Source organism: Tiliqua scincoides, chromosome 4 (assembly GCF_035046505.1).
Source record: "Tiliqua scincoides isolate rTilSci1 chromosome 4, rTilSci1.hap2, whole genome shotgun sequence".
NCBI classification, from domain to species: Eukaryota; Metazoa; Chordata; class Lepidosauria; order Squamata; family Scincidae; genus Tiliqua; species Tiliqua scincoides.
The window spans coordinates 160,050,333-160,073,163 of record NC_089824.1 but is presented as its reverse complement, the minus strand read 5'-3'; the positions used below and the strand labels follow the sequence as shown (position 1 = coordinate 160,073,163).

At 43.9% G+C, this 22,831-nt stretch overlaps 1 protein-coding gene across 1 annotated transcript in view; it reads right to left on the bottom strand.

Annotated features, from left to right (window-relative positions):
* TRABD2B (TraB domain containing 2B) overlaps positions 1-22,831 on the bottom strand; it is a 326,126-nt gene that overhangs the window by 28,898 nt on the left and 274,397 nt on the right. Inside the window, exon 5 of the mRNA XM_066624617.1 lies at positions 9,266-9,356. Within this exon, the coding sequence (XP_066480714.1) occupies positions 9,266-9,356 (91 nt within the window). The remainder of the gene's footprint in view (positions 1-9,265; positions 9,357-22,831) is intronic.

Below are 22,831 nucleotides of genomic sequence, written 5' to 3'. Positions count from 1 at the left end.
AGGCGGGGGCGGGGATGGGGAGGAGGCATTCCGGGGAGGGGGGAGGCTGGCAGGGGGCGGAGAGAGGGCGGGGAGGAGACGTGATGGGGAGGTGTGACACGGGGAGGGGGGTGGGCTGGAGGCGCGCCAGGGGAGGGATGGGAGGTTGGTCCACGAAGCTCTGCTCCGCAGGATCCAGGGCACTCGTGTAGGGCTGCACGCCCTACACGAGTGCCTTTACTTTACCGCCGACCTTTTGGTCAGCGGTAAAGTGAGTAGCCCCATTGCGGGGTTGCTTACCTTACTCAGGGGAAGGGGACGAAAGTCCTCTTCTCCGGTGATGCCTTCTGCGGTAGCTTGGGAGGTGCAGGATCTGGCGGCAGCCCTTCTCGGTACAGCTCAGGATTGGGCTGCCCCTTACTTACTTGCTTACTCACAAGCAGGCATTTGAAAGAAGAAAGGATTGTAGTGGAAGAGTCCAAGTTTGAACATTTAATTGCAAAGTGTCATCTTTTTCTCTTGTGCCTTGGTCTACATCTAACATATAGCGCCTATATGTACTGACTCACTCATGCACCTGGCAATGAACTGGTTAAAGCTCAGTTCAGATATAACTGGGTTTTGCTCCGGTGGAGAAGGAAAAAAATCTTTCCATCATAGAAATGAGGTCTCAGACAATATATTTTCAATGGGAAAGTAACGGGTAAAACCATCTAATGGCATGTGAGACAACACAGTGATGGGCCTTTGAATGTAGAAAACAGCCTGATCCTAAGCATGTCTACTCAGTCAGAGCACATTACACCTTTACGACACCCAGCCCAACGCTGTGGCTGTCGATGCTCTCATACCATAGGATTGGGCTGTTAGGGGTTTATTGCCAACAATGAGTACTTTGAATGTGCTTGGAAACAATATGGTAACCAATGCAGACTGAACTACATGAGAATAATATGCTCCAAAAACAAATCCCATACAAAGCCCTGGCTGTTGTTTCTGTCATATTTAGGAGCGTGTTTCTTTTACAGATAGTTCAAATTTTTTTATACAAATCTTTCAAATTTTCCTTTGCTTTGGATTGTAGTACATCAAGAACAACAGGAAAAAAATAAATCATCTCCTTTCTAAGTGACTTCTCCTATTTAATTAAGTTTGCAGGAAAATAAGCTGATCATCCTCTTATTTTTTTTTTTCCTTACTCAGGATAAAGGATCAGTTTGTGTGCAGTCAATTGGCTCACAATCTCTAACACATGCAGTGGTGGCTCCCCAACATAGGGGAAAAAAGAAAGGAAGCTCTTTTGCCTGCACAAAAAATACTGCGCCTCAATCTCTTACTTGTAGAAAACATACTTGCAAGATATCCATCTAAAAAGATACCCATGAACTGCCTCCATAGAGGAATTCCCCCCCCCCCTTTCCCACAATTCTGACTGGCTTTTGGAAACATTCAAAATTTTCCAAAGGCTGCCCCAATTATCAATACTTATCCAGAATATTTGGTTACTTTCAGATGTAACAAAATTGAACGTAGAACCAACAGACATATTACATAAGCTCAAGAAAAGAGTATGTTAGCATTCATCATTCATCTTCTACTGTTTAAAATTTATTAACTGTTTATTAAGCATCTAACCGGCAGAGGAAAGGTGGGATAAAAATCTTTTAAATAAATAAATAAATAAATAACCCCATAAAGATAACTGTACTCTATAGCTTTCAAAAGTGGAACAAGGAGCAGTGGTAATGAATTGTGCGTGCGTGCGTGTGTGTGTGTGTGTGTGTGTGTGTGAGAGAGAGAGGTGGGGACTGGTGAATAATTACATACAGGACAACATAGATTTTGCTATCTTAAAAATTAGACTATCTCAGTGGTGTCGCTAGGGGTGTGGGCCGCACCGGGTGATGCGCTAGGGGGGATGTGCACTGGGGGGATGACACACTAAAATTGCAGTTTTAGGAGCAATCCTATCATGCCATATACCATTGGATGCAGAATTTCTAGCAGAATGCAATGCAAAAAACCAGATGAAATAGCTCCTTTCCTTCAAACATTACGGCCAAAAAACCGGAAACCAAAAAATGCATGGAGCCCTATGGAAAGTGAAACCGAGTTGTATCACACGTTTACTCGTGAGCAGGCAAACTTGCCTTAGTGTGTTGGAAAGGGCAGGCTGAGAGGAATCCAAGGACACTAGAATGGTCTCTATCCAATGAATGCAGGCCCCCCAAAAAAACACCCAAGAAGGAAGTCCTTCCCTCCCAGCTGTGAACGTATTGAGCCCTATGGAAAGCGAAGCTAAGCCACACGGTCGTGTTTACTGCCGAGTAGGCATACGTGCCTTGGCTTGTGATCAGGCCAGGCAAAGGGGAATGTGAGGACACCAGAATGGTCCCAATGGAGCACAACAAATGCTCCAGAAGGCAGCCTCCCTCCCCCCCACTAAAAAGGACAAAAAAAAAGAAGCTTCAGCTGGTAAGGGGAAAGCTTCCTATTTTGCACTTGTAAAGCCAGGTGGGGCTTTATCTTGATATGCTTGAAATAGAAGAACTTTAAACTTGGCACTGGGAAATCTCACTGATTCTTTTTTTTTTGGGGGGGGGGTGTTACTGCAGGCAGGCTACAGAGAAAATTCACTTGGTGGAACAGGACTGGCTCCCCCTTATTTAATTATTTCTTTTATTTTAATTTAATCATTTATTTTAATTTGTTGATGATGTCACTTCTGGCCATGACATCACTTCCAATGGGTCCTGGACAGATTGTCATTCTAAAAAGTGGGTCCCAGTGCTGAAAGTTTGAAAACTGCTGCAATAAGGTGTTAGTAAGTTGACATGGGGTGTGTATGTGTGTGAGACTCTACAAGTTTTCAAAATCACTAAAATCAGAGTTTGGAGGAATAAGACCATCATGTTATATATCAATCAATGTGTAATTTCATGCAGAATGCAATGAAACAAACCACATTGACATATCTGTGCTCTATCAAAAGGTACAGCCTGTCAGCTTGAGTTCTGAGTGCAGCAGAACCACAGCTTACAAGTTGGTTCAGGGAGCAGGTGTAGAGTGATGATTCAGCAGAATCAGCAAGCACCTGGGACAGGCACACCCTGGGTGTGACCAAGCCAATACTGATTGGCTGAGCTGACTATATAAGCTTAGTCTGCTGGAGCCTCAAGTGCAGCAGTAGGGGAGTTGATGGAGGTTACTGGTAGACTGCTGCCTGTGACCGAAGAGGCTGGATACTGTATGTATATGATATTACTGACTTATGGACTGAACCTTTGACTGTGTATTATTGGAAACTGATTTGGACTTGTTATACTGGAACTGACTGTTCTCCGTGCTGACTCTTGGACTGTTGAATGACTACTCTGAATGTGATATCCCTTGCTCAATACAACTGCTGAAAGTACTCTGCTGTAGTTGATGTGTTTTCTTGCAACCTGCTCACATTGGGACAAGACTGACAACCTACTTCAATCATCTCATAATTTAACATACAAAACCTTTAACCTTAACACAGCCAAAAAACCAGTGGGGTGATGGTACATCACCATGCCCACTACCTGGGGTGTTGCCCTGCCCACAGCATGGGGTGACGTGAATCCTAGTGATGGCACTGCTATCTTAAAAATTCTTGGGGTTCCATGGCCTTTTCACGAGGAGGCTGCTTAAACCATTCATTATGAGGCTATGCCATATCTCTGAAACTTGACATGATAGAGCAAAACTGATGCCATTTTTTGAATCAGCACCCCAAATTCATATAGAACCACTATCAATTTTGAAAAATGTTTTGCTGACCCTCAATTTTGCAGGCCTGTGTTATCTTAATAATCACCTGTGTCCAGGTAAAGTTATCCAGGCCCTAAGGCAGTGTTTTTCAAACTCTCTGGGAGTTTGGAAACTGCTCTAAGTTCTTGCAGGGGTGGGGGAGAGGCAGCAGGGGGAAGGCAGCAATCCCCAGGATTGCACCACTCAGGGAACTGCAGGGGCTTGGCTGCACTTACCAGAGCATCCAGCAGCCTCCCGGGGTTGCGGGGAGCCCTGCGCGAGTGTCTGCAAGGCTCCCTGATTCTTCAAAAGGGAAAATGGAGCAATCACGCTCAACTTCCGGTTCAGCGTAGGCTGGGCACGATCACTCCGCTTTCACTTCTAAAGCATCAGGGAGCCCTGCAGGTGCTCACACGGTGCTCCCACACCCCGGGAGGCTGCAGGAGGCTATGGTAAGTGCAGCCCCCTGAGTGGCAAAATCCTGGGGATTGCGGCACTGCCTCCTCCCTGCCTCCTTGCTGTCCCCACCCCTTAAGGGGGCAGAGGTCAGGGCCTACAGGCTGGGGGGCCCTGATGCCCCAGTTTGAAAAACCCTGCCCTACGGTAACCTTCTCTTGCATTCTTCTTAAGCAGATATGGTTGGCAGTGACCAGAGACAAGTCCTTTGCTATGATGGCCTGCCATTTATAGATTTCTTGCGTTCAGACTGTACACTAACGGCTTTATTTATTTAAAATATTTGCATCTTTAAAGGGAATATAAGAGGTAAACAACAGTATTTTAAATCTAAATCTAAAACAACTATCAAAATGATCAAAACCCAAAAGAACAAGAGGAAATACAAGGGGCTGAGCAGCAATCCTTCATTGCCATCTTTTGAAATCTACCTACTATTTTAAATGTTTTCTCAAAAATGTATAGCTTTCAATTGCTATAATATTAACGTTTTGTTTGGGTTTTTATGGTTGTAGCTGCGATGGCTGGTTTTTATACTGTTAGCGCTTGTTTGGGTGTGTTATTTTAATTCAGTGATACATTTTTAGGTTTTAACTGTAAACTACTTTACCTAAAATTTTATTTTAGAAAAGTGGTAAAGAAATATATAAAATAGGTGGGTTCACCAGGATAACATACACGTTACCTTTATGTGCAAACATATTTTTCATTACCACATGTAAGAAATCATTTTTTTCCCCTTGAGATATGTCTAGGCAACAATATTTCAAAGTAACAACACCTCGAGGATACCATTGCAATTCTATGCAGATTTACTCAAAAGTAAGTCCCATTATATTCAGTGGGCCTTACTCCCAGGAAAGCGTATAGAATTGCAGCCTAGAACAAGCAGCAAGCAGAACCTATCAATAAATAAGATATTTAAAACTGATCACTAATGAGCCAGGTCTATAATCCAGACAGAAGTGAGCTTGTGCTCTTGCACAAGCTATGGGCAGAATTAGGTGCACAGGCTTCTGTGTATGGAACAGATTCTTGAGTGGCAATTTGATTTTTCTTGAGCAAAGTCCTTGAACAAAGAGCTGTTCAGCAGCACATAGAAGTTCCCTAGAATAGATCATGGCCTACCACTGTAATTCATGATACATTTACTTTGGAGTAGCCCCACAAAAGGCGGTGAAAGCACACTGAAGCAAGTCTGGTGCAGTAGCCTTTGTAAGTCATTATTAATGGTTTCAACACATGCTGAACCACCAGTGCTGTTAGGTTTACAGAGATTCACTTTGGACACCGTTCAAGTTCAAATGTGTGAGGCATTGAAACTTGATGGTGTAATGATGCTGGGAATGCAAAGAAGTGCTGGACAGACCTGAGTGACTGCAAACAGACTGCAGACTTCGACAGATAAACCAGTGGTCTCTCAAGACGCATGATACCACTTGATACTTCTGTAAGCACTTGGGATGGTACAAAGTATAGCAGGACTTTGTTCCAGAGGGATATCAGTGGAAGTTGAAGAGCTCCTTCCACAAGACAAAAGTGCAGCATGAAAAAAAGCAGGATGACATTGCAATCACTGGGAGAGATTTAGATTAGACTGTGCTAACTGGGCAAAGAGCACCTTTCAAAGTGGTGGCTCTCTTATATTTAGCCTGGGGGAAGAGCAACAGTCTCAGTTAATCCCACTATAGTGCCCTTCCCTGATGCTTTTCATTGGTGCCTCCACTGTGTCTTTCTAGATTGCAAATCCTTTTGGGATAAAGAGTTATCTTCATAAGAATTTGTGAATTTGGTGGTGGTTGTAAAAAAAAAAAAGGTATTCTATATAACAATACTCTGCCAATGTGATTGTGAAGAGAGAAAGGTAGATTTTTTTTTTTAAACTAGAGCTCCTCTACTTGTTTAAAGTTGTTGCCACCACCATTCTTGGGTAATAAAGTACGCAACACACTGTAAGCAAAACAAAGATTGAATTACAGGTTAAAACAGGGCTCGCCAGACTCCAGTCCATAGGCCAGATGTGGCACTCTGTATAACCCCTTCCCTGCATGAATGGCACTTACCTTTCCATGGTGGAGCCTCATATTGGTAGTGGCACTCTCCCCCAAAATGTGCCCCAACTTACCGCATCTGCCTGGAAATCTGGGTGCAATGGCTGATGGGTGACAGACTCCAGAAGTAGGAAGCCAGGGCTCAGTTCGGGGGAGAGCAGCGCCGCGACCATGAGGCTTCCTAGCAGAACAGTAAGCACCATTCACCTGGGGAATCCTTTTCCAGCACACGGCTATCTCTACTTTAGAGACCGCTGGTCTAAAACTTTAGCGAGATTTTGAAAAGACCATATGCCTGGCACATATGAATCTGTTAGGGGAGGAAAACATGACTATATGCCTTTTTATTCTTACTGTATACCTTTGGGGGTAAATTTGACTACCATAAAAAGTATTTTTTGTCTTCCAAAGACCCCATTCTCATTCGTAGTTAAGAGAATTATGAAGAAGTGACCAGAACACCTAAAAAATTGCTGCTTCCTTATGATTTTCTTTATGATCCCTAGGAAGTTCACTACAGGACAGTCATTTGAAAATTCTTCTGTGGGTAGATATATTCGTGGTGGTAAACCACCATGATATTACTACCAGATTAACAGACTTTCCTAAGCACAAAGAAATAAAAGGATGCACAGAACTCATCTTGCTACTGGATTTGTGTGACAGCTCCCAACGGAACCAAACTGAAATCAATGGGATATTTGTCTCAGGAACCAGATGAAGGTTTTGTTTTTGGTTTTTTGTTTTTTTAAAAAAATCCCATCAACCTTTTAAAAAAGCATTTCCCCTCATTCTTTTATCAAAACTTCAGAACAGTTTTGACAGAAAAGTTAACTTTTATAACCGAAAGATAATCGAAGCTTTAAATGTAATAAAATCACAAAGAAAGCTATTTTATGAGCAGATGGGAATTCCTCACAAATCTGGTGTGCATATTTCCAGTTACCAATTTCTAAAGCATTAAGTGTTCATACTCCCTCAAGTTTAGATTAGACGAAGAATTTGGATACGTGCATGCTATAGCGTTCTGATTAATCCCTCACCCATTCCAAATTGGAATGACTGCAAATCACACTGTCACATAAAAACAGGTGAGGGAGGGAGAATGGGAACCACATATGCACATCAGAAACCCCATGTCCACCACAAATCAGGGAGGGCTATTGAGGCTACAAATTTGGATAAGGGTTCCCTCTGGCTTTACAAGCTCCCTAAGAAAGGATCTTATGGGCCAACTGATAGATATTTATAAAAATGCCATTTGAACTTGGTTTTATAAATTGAACTTGGTTTCTAAATTAATTCCTATTTTGAGTGAATGAGAGATAATCACAGGATATCCAGCAAATATTTTCAAAGTTATCGTGCATGTGAACTAATAAGGAGTCAGGTGTCCTTTCTGTCTTTTTTGATTGCTTCAGGATTCCCTCCCTCCAAGACGAAACACAACATATTTATTTAGTGAGCTTTGGCATTTTATTCTTGCTACATCAAATCTGAAGAAAGTGGACACCATGTTATAAATATCTTTTAGTGCTTTGATTCAAGGTAACAGCAAATATTTTGATTATCACTTTCCAGATTTTTCAAGGGGAAAAATGGAAAAAATAGAAGAGTTTTTTTAAAAAAGAAGTTCCACTCAGTAAAATTCCAGCAAGCAAATCAAATACTGCAGCTGCTGCCCATTTAATTTGAAAAGGCAGATAAAAAAGAGCAATTCAGGAAGCACCTGTGACCAGTGATGACTCTCTGTTGTTGCAAATTCTCAGTATCTAGCCTGTCCTTCAGCTATAAGCAGTACTGTGCGCCCTCCACAGCTCTGTATGCTGGCGAGATGGACTGCAGATTATATTTCCTCTCTGTTGAATTCTAGAATTAATAATCTTTTCTTCATTAATGGAAGTCGTGAGGCAATATTTTTGTTGTTGTCCTTGAAATCAACAGGATTATCAGCAAATGCTGACGATTGTGGAAACAGTATAGGGGTCCTTTCCAAAAAGAGGAATCCACAATGGCATAAATGTAAGAGAAAACTGAATTTGGGATCAAGACACTGTGACACAAAAAACAGACTGTTTTTATTAGGGCACAAACCTAACCAACTTTCTGGTTAGGATCACTGGTGCATAGCTGTGCCAGTGGGGCATGTGCTGCACCCTGCAGTTGGGGGGACAGTCACAGAGGCCTCCTCAAGGTAAGGGAATGTTTGTTTCCTTACCTCATCATTGCATTACCCTTATCTCAGTGCTGGAAAGTTGGTTAGGATTGCACCCATAGATTATTAAACTACTTTATTTCACTTGTCTAAGAGTCTTCACATTTTTAGAGCACCTCTATACAGCTAGATAGCAGCCATTTTGGCTTCCTATGAGAGCAAACTTCAAAAGATGATCACAGCCCTTCAAACCCCTTTACAACCCAATCCATCACAAATTCCCCCATGTCAATACAGTAACACCAGTATGGCTTGCACTGCATCCTGTGGAGGAGTTTAGCAGGCAGAAGATCTCCCCAAGGCAAAGAGACATTTGTCCCCTTGTAAGCCCCAGAAGCTGCAATGGGGCAACTTGGACCTGCGCTAGCTCAATCACTGGCAAGTTTGCATGACCTGTGTCAGCAGATCAGGCCAGAGAAGGGGATAGGATGCAGCTGGCATCACTGTTGCCACCTCTCCTGGACCTGATCTGCCCACCACATCCCCAATGCTGCCCCCCTTCTAGCAGTAGAACCTACCAGTAGCCAGTTTGCACCATGCTGCTGGCGGCATATGGTTTTATGGCTGTCAGCCATACAACAACTGCTGGTGGAGAGGCTGCTGTGACAGTAGGGCCCTCATTGCACTGGCCTAACTGGTGGTACACGGGCATTCAACAAGGATAGGTTTGAAACATTAATCTTATGAATACATTATGATGTTGGCATAGTGCATTATTTAAACACCTGCATGTCTTCTGTTCGTCTGTTTCCCAGGAACAGGGGAAATGATGGTTAAATAAGCTTACTTTTCAATTGGTTGTCCTGAAGGTACGTGCTCTACTTCGAATCCAGCTTGTCTCAGCACATCAATAACAGTGTTGTTGCCCAGGAAGTGACCTAAAAGACAGTCAGAAGTCATTCAAAATGCTGACAAACAGCACTCTCAGGCATATTCTAGCTTGCAACCTGATCACCTAAGCGAAAGATCTTATTTCTTTTATAGTTGGCCTTATAGTCATGCCCAACAGTCACAGGATTAGTATCAAAGTAAAGAATTAATTGAAGAACAAATTAGAGACTTGACTTCTTGTGACAACTTCAGTGTTCTGGGGACCTAGAAACCACTTACAATGCTTAAGCTCAGTTTTGCCGAGTTTATACATTTTAAAATCTTCCATACAGAGTGATCTTACTACTACAGAGGTGTGAAAGAAGACATTATTAACAGAGACAGCTATGCATTCAGTCTTCCCGATATTCTGTTCACACAATTTCTACTGCTCAAAAAGGGGAAGGGAGAGATCACGTGAGCCCGTGAGTAGCCATGGCTATTCGGATGTTATTTCTGCCATGCAATTCCAGATAGTTTTGTGTGGGATATATTGAAACCTATGACCAAGTCTATATCTTTGACATATGCAGATTTGAATCTTTCTCTGACTGTCTGAGGCCCCAATCCTATGCCAGCCTTATGCTGGTGCCATTGCCACACCATCATTCTGCAGCCTGCTACTAATGGTGCACAAGCTGGTAAGCCCTGCAGCACCAATAGCAAGCCACAGAACCTTTGGTGGAGGAGGTAGATTGGTGGCGGGGCAGACAGGGATGGGGATTGGGCCAGGTTAGGTCAAATTTGAGGGCTGGAGTAGGTGGATCTTGCCAGCAGCTACACCCAAATCTGATATCAAATTATATAACAAATATATCAAATAATCAAATTATCCCTTATATCAAATCTTATCCTGACCCATCCTGACCCAGATCCACCCCTGGAGACTCTTCAGACTTAAGCCAACCAAAGAACTGCCACAGGTCTTATGTGACTCACTGGGGACCAGGTGGCCTATGATGAGTAAAAAAAAAATGCCTTTGCTTATCTCTCTCAGACTGTCTGGTCCCTGGCTGGCCCACAGCAAGCAGCACAAGCTGTGATGGTGGTGCTACATGGTCTGGGCTGGCTGGGGTAGGACTGTGCTGTGATTATAGGAACATGTCAACAAAAACAAACCAGTTTTCAAATTACACCACGCTTTTTATCACAGAGATGCATGGAGGCAGAGAGTCAGCGACTCATGTTGGATCCAATTCCCCTTTCACCTAGTGACAAAACAACCATCATGTTTTTCATCACAGCCTGATTTTCTATCTGTAATGGTCTTACCTCTTTGGACTTTTTTTTGAAATTGACTTCAGTTTCTTTCTCTGTCTTATGATTTATCTCATCCTTTGGTCAGATATCAGCTATCTATCTAGAAAAGGCCCAATCTGCAGTAATCCAGGATGATACTTCCCTAGAGAGGCCACAACCCCATAGTGAAATGTCAGGGAGCTCTCCCCCCCCCCCCATGTGGGACCTCCTGTGTGAAGAAAGGCCACACAACACTTGCCTTTCTCTCTGCTTTTGCTTCCTCTCTGCTGGATGGACTATTTCGTTCTTCAGCAAAAACAAACACACTTAAGACATTTCTAACACTCCAGTCGCCTTCAATTATGCTTAAACACATCCTTTTTTCTGTCTCTTGTGATAAGGAACCAACAAGCTCAAATTTCTTCATGCAAAGACTTATTATCAGGCTCACAAAACAGATGGGATCCATATTCAGTGGTGTCACTAGGCTTTGCGTCACACGGTGTGGGAGGCCGGCACGTCACCCCCATGATGTGCAGTGCACCCCCTCCTGTGCAGTGGGCGGTACCTCTAGCGTCGTGCACATGTGCGAGGCTCGTGCACATGCACGACGCTAAATCTAACTGCAGCCGAGTTCAGAGGTGCCTGTGAGCCCTTCCAAACTCAGCTGCAGGTGCCTCTAGCGTTGTGCGCATGCGCGAGGCTCAAGCACACGCATGACGCTAGATCTAACTGCAGCCGAGTTTGGAAGGGCAGGAACTTGGCTGCAGGTTTGAGGCTGTGGCGTCGTGTGCTTAGTAAGCGCACAGGGGGCGGGGGCACGTGGCGCATCACCCCCACACAGCGCGTCACCTGGTGCGGCCCGCGCCCCCCTAGCGATGTCAGTGTCCATATTCACAAGGTGCAGCAATGATAGAGAGCTTACACCTGGATGATCATTGTGATGTACATCTAATAAGTGACCATTATGTGTCATTTGCTGCGCATTCAAGCCTGATCCAAACCTTGGGCTAAGCTAGTGCAGGCCCCCTGAGATGGGTAAGTTTGCACCGGGCAGCACAGGGGAAGGGTGGCAGGAGGGCATTCCAAGGGGAAGAGAGGGGCATTTTTGGGCAGGAGGGCAGAATGGAAGGCAGATCGGGCCCAGGAGGGGGATGGGAGCAGCAGCACATGCTAGATCTTAACTCCCACTCCCGGCTTGGCAGCCTTACACTGGCTGCTTGGATTTGCACCAGCTAAATACCTGGTAAAGGGGAAAAATATATCCTTACCCTGAAATGACCTCCAGCCTGCACCTAACCTGTGCTGGATACAAGTGCAGGTTAGGACTGTTCTCTCAGTCATCAATAAAGCCACAAGAGCCACAGTACCTCAGGCTGCCGGATACAGGCATCCTTCCAGAGGAATTGTATATTATTAAGAGTACACTATATGAGTACATTATATATAAGAGTACATTATATGCAGTACACTCTCACACACATAGATCCCACTTTAGCAAGGGGGTCTGCATGCTTTTTCCTATAGATCTTCTTTGCTGGCTCAGGGTAATATTGAAAATCTCAGAATAGTCAAGACTGATTTTGACTCCAACTTCTTTAAAATCTTTTTCTTCCTGTTTACAGTACAATGAAAGCATGATAATCAGTATCAGTTGTACGGGTGATATGCGTGTAGAAGTTGTAATGCTATTTGCAAGAGCGATATGGAGGTTTCTAGCCAAAAGGCACTTTTCAGAACACTTAAAAGAACACCCCATGAAATGAAACTTAAAACAAAAGCAGACAATAAAGCTCAATTAAAATGACATCTGCAGGTCTCAAACTGATCCAGCATTCCACCCACTCCTTTAGAGACGCAAATAATTCTTTGATTCTGGTTCACAAAGTGGTTTACTATAGCAAAGATGAGAGCCCCAAAAATGTGTTACATGACCTCAAAGGTTTGAGTGCTAGGACACTGGTGAGTCATTAACTTGATGCAATGGTAAGCATCCAAGAACTGTGGCTTATTTTATTTTGTTAATGCAAAGCAGGAACAAACAATGGGCCCAGATTCTGCCACCTCACCATTACAAACATTTTCCAAAAATACTGGCCCAGATCACAGTCATTTCCATGACAACCCAGTCAGTACTGCTTGTACATACAGGTTTCTTGAGTAATACGTGGCCAAACTCAATACAAATTCTTAAGAAGAGAAAATAGTATTGCATTGTGAGAAGAAATCTTGAAACCATTTAGTATTCTGTCACCCCACCAACTTCAAAGAAGTTTTATACCAGTGGTTTGAAGATTGTGGCCTCTCTCCCATCTCTAAGCTAAGTGATTTGAAGAAGTTTTTGGCTCTATAACTGAATTCAGTCATGGATATCTCTTTTCCATCTGATGTCAAGTAAAAGATTGCAACAGCATTCACACAGATAAACTTACAATAAAACCACTCTACCCAGGCAATCCTTTTTTTTTCTAATCCACATGACTGAGTTGCGGTCCAGCCTCCTCTTAGTCCAGCACGGCAGAAAGAAACCATTCTTTTATGCATGAATACAGCCAAATACAGGTGGAGCCAAATACAGGTGGATTTTATATCTGCGGATGTGGCTCAACAGGGGTCCTTTTGAACCCGTGTTGTTGCCAGACTTGCCCCACCTGAATCTTCTGTTGCCGGAGGGCTATCTGATGCCCACAGAGGGGGTGTACATCCATCCATGGCCTCTGCGGGCTTTAGAATGGACAAAAAAAAAACACTACTTCCGGTCTCCGGAAGGAAATCGGAAATGACTTTTTATTGCTTTATAAGGCCTAGGGAAGACTTACAAGGCATCAAAAAAGTAGCTTCTGGTTTCTTCAGAAATAGCATGTTTTTTCGGTTTTTTTTTTTTTTTTTTTGCTTTCCAGTCATTTGGAAGCCCACAAAGGCCACGGGCGGATGCTCACGGCCTCTGCAGGCTTCAAAAAGCCCTCTCGAGGTGACCAGAGAACAGCTCTGGTAGCCTTCAAAGGCTTTAAAAGGGCCAAAACTGCAGATTTTAGTATCCACGATTTTCAGTACTCACAGGGGGTCCAAGAATGGATTCACTCACTGATACCAAGGCCCCACCTGTACAGCTACCTAAACATTTGGGAATACATATGCTCTTTGCTTTTCTTTGCATTTGGAAAACCATGAGAAGGATTACGGTACATTGGCCAAGTTTCAATCTAGAGACTTCCCCTTTACCTTTAAACATACAGCTGAATTAGAGACAAGGCAGTCACAAGCTTTTTCCTCCTGGTCCTGTAAGACAGACCTATCCCACCTGCCACATTACAAGAAAGTCTCTGGGTATGTCACATGGTAAGAGCAGGTGGGGGCAACAGATGACAGAAATAAGAGAAAGGATGTATGGCTACCTTGCTTCTTGATTCAGCAGTAGATTTAGAAGTAAACATGGGAATGTCTCATTTGGTGGGGCAGAGAATAAGCAGAGTAAGAATCATTGCAAGACCCTCCCCCAGTACAAAAAGAGATCCCAGCCACCCAGGCTAGCTGCTGCCAATTAGGTACATACACAAAAGGAGCAGAGGCCTGGATACAGTTTCAAAAGAAAAGGTTTTACTCACAAATCATAGGATATGTACAGGCATCTTCTGATAAGGATCAGAGGCCCTAAATATGGGATGAAGGAACCCTAAAGCAGTTCCCTTGTGTGCAAGTGGGGGGGGAGCCTGCAAGTTGAGGAGCTACAGCAGAGTGTGCCCATTCCCCTTTGCAGTCTAGAGATCGAGAGAGCATGCTTAGATGAGAGGAAGGAAATAGGATTAAGACCCCACCTCTCGCAAGATCCACGGAGAGGGACAGGTAGAGGGTCTCAGGTGATGGACATCACACACTGCCCTCCATTCCTGAAAGAGCTGTTGCATCTTCCAACAATTTTCATCCTGGCAACCCCATTAACAAGGGTTTTTCTGCCCAACATTAAGGTCACACTGGTCTGATTCTTACTGAGGTGGTCAACCTGTGCCTGGGCTATACCACTTCAGACTTCATCTCAGGCTTCATTTGATTGGAAGTTCTCTACAAAAGAAGTGCAGTGAGGATTTAACTTTCTGCATCTGATGGATTGTATTTCATGAACACTTACGCTGTAATCAATGGGTGTGCCTTTAAGGCACTTCAAGATGCTTTGTTGTTTTTGCATAGAAAAGAAAAATCCCTGCAAATCCAGAATTAGATTTCAGAGAGAAGGCTGGGTGAGAACACTCTTTCCTTGAAATCTAGAGTTCTGTATGTGCAAGGAAGGCACAACTATGGCCTGCCTTGTGCCCTCCACCTCCTCCCAAGGGGGTACATCATACAGGTTGGGGAACAACATTAGTCCTATGAAAAGTCCAGATTCTTGAAGGATGCTACTGAAATTCAGAATCTATGGAGGGGATGATACACAAAGTTAGTAGGAAGGGGAAAGGTTCTTCAAGACCAGGTGCGTGCCTCATTACCAGTTTCTGCTTGCGGCCTTCTTTTCATTGTGTTCATACTAGCAAAGGCATGAAGACCAAGGTCTCAGTCCTGATGCTGCCCTTTCTTACTGTGACTTTGGGTCTCCAATGCCACCCCTTACTTAGGGATTGGGGTTTGAACTGGGGATCTCCCGACTGCTGCCTCTCCCCCTTTCTTTTGCTGCTTTCTAGCCCCTGGGGTGCCTCCTGGTTCTTTTCTTCTTCCTCTTCCTCTCTCTGAGTTGTCCCATTGTTCCTTACTGTACTCTGTCCCTTCTCACCACCTGATCTCCACCTCTCCCCACTGTTCAACCTCTTTGCTTTCCTTCTCCCTTTCTACCTCCTGTATGTCCTCTGCATCTCTTCTTTCTACTCATCTTCTTTGCTCCTCCTGCCTCTCAGTCCCTTTTCTCCTTATCAAACCTGCCACCACTATGATCCTGCCTGCCACTTGGAATTGCCATCAGCGCCAAAGCTTACAATATTCCAGCTCTCTGAGGGCCTAATCCTATCCAGTTTTCCAGTGCCAGTGTAGCTGTGTCAGTGGGGTGTGCACTGCATCCTTTGGAGGGGAGGCAGTCATAAGGGAATGTTTGTTTCCTTATCTTGGGGCTGCATCGTGGCTACACAGGTGCTGAAAAGTCGGATAGGATTGGGCCCTCTCGGTGATAACATCAAGTGGCTCTCTTGGGTCACTTGGCGATAGCATCATTGCCAAGTGCCAAATGGGGAAGGTGGGGCTGTGACAGGCCCCATGTGGCTCTTACTGCTATGGACGGAAACACCCACCTATACTATGGAACCATTTAAGCACAGGTCATGTGACTCAGGAACAACTAGGCTGAAGACTTCCTCAGAGCATCAATCTGTCTTGGAACATCAGTGGGCCACTGGGTTTGAGCATGTTATGAAACACTGTGCTTTAAGATTTATTTATTTATTTTACTTATTTATTTTCCACATTTTTATACCACACTTCCTCCAAGGAGCTCAGGGCAGTTTACACAGCTGCTCCTCCCCTCCTTCTTGTCCTCACAACAACCCTGTGAGGTAGGTCAGGCTGAGAGAAAGTGACTGGCCCAATGTCACCCAGGAAGCTTTGTGGCTGAGGGGGGATTTGAACCTGGATCATCCAGCTCTAAGTCCACCTCCCAAACCACTACACCACCCTAGCTCTCTACACTCACTACACTCACCCTAGCTTTAAGATATGCATCACAATTTTACAAGTATGGTCAGATGTGAGAAACATTCCTTACACTTAAGCCACTGTGAAAATTCGCCTCCCCACAACAAAAATCAAATATGGAAAAGCCACTCTTTCGCCCCCCTCCTCCCTTGGCCTAGTTCCTGCTCTGTTTTCCGCATTAGGAGAAAGGAGTTACAAATAATGACATCAGCTATACAACAAAGAAATGGGTGCCAATGTTCTGCTCAATATGGACCAGTTCCCTGACAAACATCAACTGATTATTTCCAGCAACAGTTCTCAAAAAGTAGTAATTTTAGGTTTTTTTTTTTAATACTTGGTTGCTTTTGCCAAGTAATTCATTTTTTAAAACGATAATTTCTGCTACCCAAAATTAAAACCTAAAGTACAGTTTATTCCAAAAATATATGTAAAACACACAATCCTTTGGTAAGGTTGCTTCTGTGTTGCTGTTCAACATGTACTGTGATCTGGACAATCCCTCGCAGTATTATTCTAATTTATTGTGACAGTTGATGAAAGCTAGGGCAGATGAGGGCAGGATATCTATTTGATTGGGGAATACCTAGCATAGATGCAATGAAAAGAAGAGAAAAAAAACATATGGTATTGCAATTTAATTCTGTCCATAAGCATGAAATGAATACCATGCAAATCCCTTAACAAAATATCAGCTTTAATAGTTTCAGTGCTGATGATGATGATAAAAAGGGGTGTGTGTGTAAGAACAATATAATGCATAGACTACCACTGATTGGAGAATGAGCAGTTCAAAAAAATTCTGCCTTGAGATTCACAAAGAGGTAACAAGCTAGCCTTGTTAGACCATCTGTCACAACAAGTCTGGTTCTATTGGCTGGTTAAAGCCAGGATGCAACGTGGATGACTCAGACTTGTGTTGCAAAAACACACGTTTTTTGCAACTCATACAGACTGGAGTCACTCATGTCAAACACTTGGGCATTGACTCGTTTACCCTAAAAATGAAAAGACTCAATTAGACTCAAGTCAAGACATGCTTTTGTGTGTGCTTGTGACTCTGTTGTGTGTGTGTGCTTCCTTTTTTCTGCCACTTCCACGACTCAACTTGTTTCCCAAAAAGACTCGGACTTGAGTCAAAATGACTCAAAAAAGGCTCTGAACGAGTTGCAGTGCCTACCATTATGACTTGTGGGTGATTCTAGTCAACAGGGGTGGAGACTCGAGACTCAACTCGGGGTGTGGCTCCATCAGATCCATGGTTAAAGGCAGCCTTATATGAGGATAGCGTCATATCAGATTTTAATAAGGGTTGATTTTTTATGTGACCGTTGCTGTTATTTGGGGAGGGAGAGCTAAAACAAATGCCCAGTCTTATTCCTTTTTGTGCATTTTTTTATGCCTTTATAAGTCAATCTTTCCAACATACCTGAAGCTTCTGCAGCATTTTTTTTTCTTTAAAAGACTTCTTCAGGGTCAGTCAGGATGCACAGAATGAATGCAGTGATCTCAAGCCTACATGTTATCATGGCACCACACAGCCAATTAGAACTGACTGTGTGACAGTGTCACTGAGGTCAAACAAAGCTCTCCTGTTGCCCTCATTCTAAATGAGATGGGGGGCAAGAAATGCATCTCAATTGACTGGAAAACTGAACAACTGACTTTGTTGCCCACTGTTTTGCATCAATGAGTAGAAGGCAAGAGAAAGGGGACCTTCTAATACTGGCAGGGCCTGTTGATATTGGGCAGTATACTCTCATTTGTCAGCCCAACCGGATCAGGTAATCTGGGGAGCCAATACAGGTCCTACCAGGAAGGCTTATATTGGTTGAATAAGGTTTGGCACTCAATTGGAATACTTTACCAGCCAGGGTAGTTCTCTACAGACTCCACAACTCTTTCATTGTCTGAAACTGTTGCCTCACCTGAAGCTCTATCTTGGCCTGCCTTGCCTTGCCTCACCTAAAGCCTTGCTTTTTCTTGCCTGAAGCTCTGCTGCCTCTCACCTCACTTTACCAGAAAGCCTACTATGATCTGCCTTAAGCTTTGTCTTGCTGTTTGCATGAATAGCTAGTGAGCTCCTGTTTTCAGCCCAGCTTGCCTGACCCCAGCCCTGAGAATAGCAAGGAACACGCCATCTCTGACCTTCACCTGCACACAACTATGTGAGTCAATCCTGCATAGGAATTCCTCCAAGGATTGCAAAACTGGCGATTGATTGTCAAACTCCCTTTGAACAGGTATGTTCTTTGAATGAGTTCCAAATAAGATTGCTCCTTCCAGACCCATCTCACCAATCCATTTGAGAATGTTCAGGTTTGTTTGGAGCGTGTGCACAAATATTTGTCAACTGTCGGTTTGCACATGCTCTGTACTTAGGGAAGAGAAAGTAGGATCGCTTGCAACTGCTGTCCACAGGCACAGCTACCACTGTTTGCTCAGGCCCAGCTAGTGACTGACAGCTGCAGCTTTGGCAATCTGTTGCTCTAAACGTGGTTTGTTGCCTGCTGCTCCTATCAGTTCCCCTCCCCAGCAACACACAGGTGGCATGCTCATTTGTGCGGGTGCACACAAACACGCAGAGGCCGAAAGGTTCACTTTCACCTTGACTTTGCGAATTGCAAAATGAGTTCTTACCAGGTTTTTGCTATTACACGTGAGCAAATGTTCCAATCTGCAGGCAGGTCCGTTGCACATTCTTTTCTATCTGAAGGAGAAAACCAGCTTAACCAAGTAAGCTCTCTAATGCCCCCCCCCCCTCTAACTAGGCATGTATGAGAAGGGTGTGAGATAGGTTCACTCTGGCCCAGTTTTATGCTATTTGGCACGGCATTTTGCATGGAGGCTGACAATATAGACTCATTAATGAGTTAATTCAATAAAAAGCATCTTCTCATTCACATGGGATCACGCAAATGTTATCATGCATGTCTGATGGGGCAAAAGTAATGTTTCTAAATTGTGTGTGAATGCTTTATCTGGCCCGGGAGATGCCCTTTGAATTACTTAAGCTTACTCACTGCAGCATTCAGTCATGTGGAATTAGAGGTAAAATTGTACAAAAGAGAAATGGATAATTCCCTCACAAAAGGTGTTCATCAACAGTGCCTTTGAAGCTCTGCAAAAGGTGGGGGGAACCTTCACCCTTGTTAGGCCATTAGCTGACACAGAGCAGAAACCTAAACTATTTCCATGCACACTCCAAGCAGAGTTATTTTCTGCACAATTAGTCATTAAAAGGGCCAATGTAAGCAGGGTCAGGAGTTCTTGCTTCTTTACATTCCCCACCAAATGCATCAGACACGTGTAGCCTACTGGTCTCTTTGCCTTGGAGAGCAGCAGCGGCCTCTGTCCCGATTTCTCCTAAGTCACCAGTCTCAATACATTTGGCAGAAGGACAGTGTTTACTGTAGTTCAACTTAAGCAACTGAAACAAATACAGAATGCAAGTACTGTATATTCACTACTGTTGAAAATATTTACTGGTTGCTTTGCTCCCTTTGTCAAATTGTATATTTTTGAGACGGATCAATGGTAACACTGGCAGCAGCCGAGACATCTACATAACAAAGAGACGCCACAGTATTGTGGAATATTTTTCTAGCCTCTTTGCTAAGTCCTTTTATTTTATACAAACTCTCATCCAAGAATTCTAATTGCTCAAGTTCTCTGGAATGTTCACACTTTGCTTCAGGAACTCTTTCGACATATATGGTGTTTTGCTCTTACTGTGGTATGGCTCTAACTCAGTGGTTCCCAACCTTTAGGAGACTGCGGACCATTGAGACGAACATTGGAATTGTCGTTGATCACATGCAACCCCCTCCATCCCCAACACACACAAAAATACAGTTCAGTTTGGTAGCCCATGGGGGAGCGCTCGGCAAGACACTGGAAATGCCAGCTGCAGGAGATCCACTCTCTGCCCTCTCTGGTGGTCCATGGATAAGCATCTCACCAAGTGAGTGCTCCTCCACAGATTACCATAAAGGTGGAGAATGACCCTCCCACAGCTGGCACTTCAGCAAGCGCTGGACCCCCAGATAGAGTGGAGAATGGACTACCTACAGCCACAGCCGACACTGTCTGTGGGGAAGCGCTCATTTGGTGAGATACTGGAATTGATCAAAGGTGATCATCTTTTTTCCCTAAGACCTTGGGCACCACTTCTCAGGGTCTCATGGACCAACTATGGTCCCCAACCACAGTCTGGGAACAACTGCTCTAGCTGCAGTGTGATACAATGTTCTGAGAAACAAAGCTTTATTTTTGTGCAGGTTCATTGCTGCTAGGTGAGCATAAGATACATGGTCTGATGCAGTGCGTCATGAATAGTCACCTTAGTGGGCCATACTAGGCGAAAACAGCAGGCGTGATTCAATGTACTTCTGTGAGAAGAACCTGCAACATGTTGGCAAACTACACTCCTCTAGACAATGCTCACGATATGTTGCCACTTTGACGATACAGATGGAGAAATCGTTTTCTGGTCCTGTTTGATCTTAATCCCTCAGTGAATAGAGGCTCTGGTTGACTCATAGCTGCTTTCAGAAAAAGCCATTGCAAGGAAAGTCATAAAGCAGAGAAAAGGCCAAAACTAAGTTGCAGGATTTTGAACTTGAAGTCCCTGCAGACTAATACTCTGTTCTTTCTCTAGCCCTGATCACCTCTCTTCCTTCCCTTGCAATTGTTTGATCTTACAAAATACATTCTGAACTAGAGTCACGCTGCAGCTGGGTGGAGAGATTGCCGGCCAAGAAGTCAACGAAGGTTTCCACAGATCAAGGATGGCATTTCTAAGAACAAATTGTGGTCCCACCGGTGTCATAACAAACTGGACTGTAATTCTGCACTCACTGGCGAAGCCCTGAAATCTGGACAGACACTCAGGGAACTGTTCCAACACATTATTTCTTGCTGCCTTGCAATGCACAGAAGACTTACTCAACACTGCATTTTGGCCTACAATTTTTGACTTTGCTTACTTCACTTAGATCTTTTTTCTGTCTCTACCCCACGTATCTTTTGTTAATTCTCCCTGTCCAGATTTCACTTTTAATTCCGGCAACACACTTGCAAGTCATTCCTGTGACCCTGCCTTCTTCCCAAAATCATTTCATGAAGAAGCTTTTTCTTCCTTTGTGCTCACAAGTCAGACATAAAGTTGTCACAAAGTGGTTCAGAATTCTATGGCTATAACCATACCGCTACGGCGGTAACAGTTGCAGACATGCCTTATGGCATGTTTGTGACAGTGCATGCTGGCAGGGTCAGGCCTGGTTAGTACTTGGATGGGAGACTGCCTGGGAATACCGGGTGCTATAGGCTTATACTATAGTCTTTCGAGACTGAGGGTTGCCAACCATGCTGGCAGTGAGCCAGCAAACACTCCACAGCAGTGTTTCTCAAACTGTGGGTCGGGAGCCAGCAGGTGAGTCATGAGTCATTTTCAGGTGGGTCCCCATTCATTTCAATATTTTATTTTTAATATATTAGACTTGATGCTACCCTGGTATGTGACTGCATTTGGGCTATACTTTTAACAGGCTACTCTGTATATGGTTTTAACAAGGACAGTAGATGTGACTTACTCCTGGGTATGTGTGGGGAGGATTGCAGCCTAGGACTGTGAAAAATTTTCCTGCTTGATGATGTCACTTCCAGCCATGACATCACTTCCAGTGGGTCCTGACAGATTCTCATTCTAAAATGTGGGTCCCAGTGCTAAACATTTGCGAACAACTGCTCCACAGGATTGGACCCTTAGAATACTGTGCAGATTATTGTGCAGAAGACATCCTGCAGAAAAAGGAAATGAGGGTTGATTCCAGCTTCCACCCTTTATTTCTGTGCATCTCCATTGGTCAATGTTTCACTCTCTGCCTGGGAATTTAAAACATCTTCCTGTTTTAATGCCAGCTCTACATTTCAATTTTTCCCCCAATTTGCATTGTTGAAAGCTTTTAATTGTACCCTACTTTGGGAATCCAATGGGCTTGGAAAGTGGGGTTAAAAATAAACCAAGCAAGCAAACAAAACTGGTAACTACTGCTACAAATACAGCTGGAGTGAAGGCTCTAAAGTAGTTCCACTCACATCAAGCCACTGCCGGATGCTGACCTAACACGCAGGAATACTTGGATTAAGCAATTTAAGTCAACCTCACAGATAAGGCGAGGGCAGGTTTTCAGCCAAAAATCAAGGAATATTCCACAAACCTCAGATAAGTGGGGGGTAAGACTTGGGGAATGGTGCTTGTGAGGAGGAGTTGCAGCTTGCTCTGGAGCCTAATTGAAAGAGGAGAAAGGATCTGAGCCACACCACTGTTTTTGAAGACATTAACAAGGTGCTTATGTAGTTCTGTGTGCCACCCCCCGCAAAGCAACAGAATTGAACATTGCATTGAATTGCTAAAAAAACAAAAAAATCCAGGTTTGAAACTGCAGAGAAACATTTGCAGTTTTAAAAACCACTCAGAATAAATGCAGCACCAATATAAAGCAACAAAAACAGCTTACCACAGCACAATTGCTGCCAGACAACTTTTTATAAGTTGTTTTAAGAGGCGCTC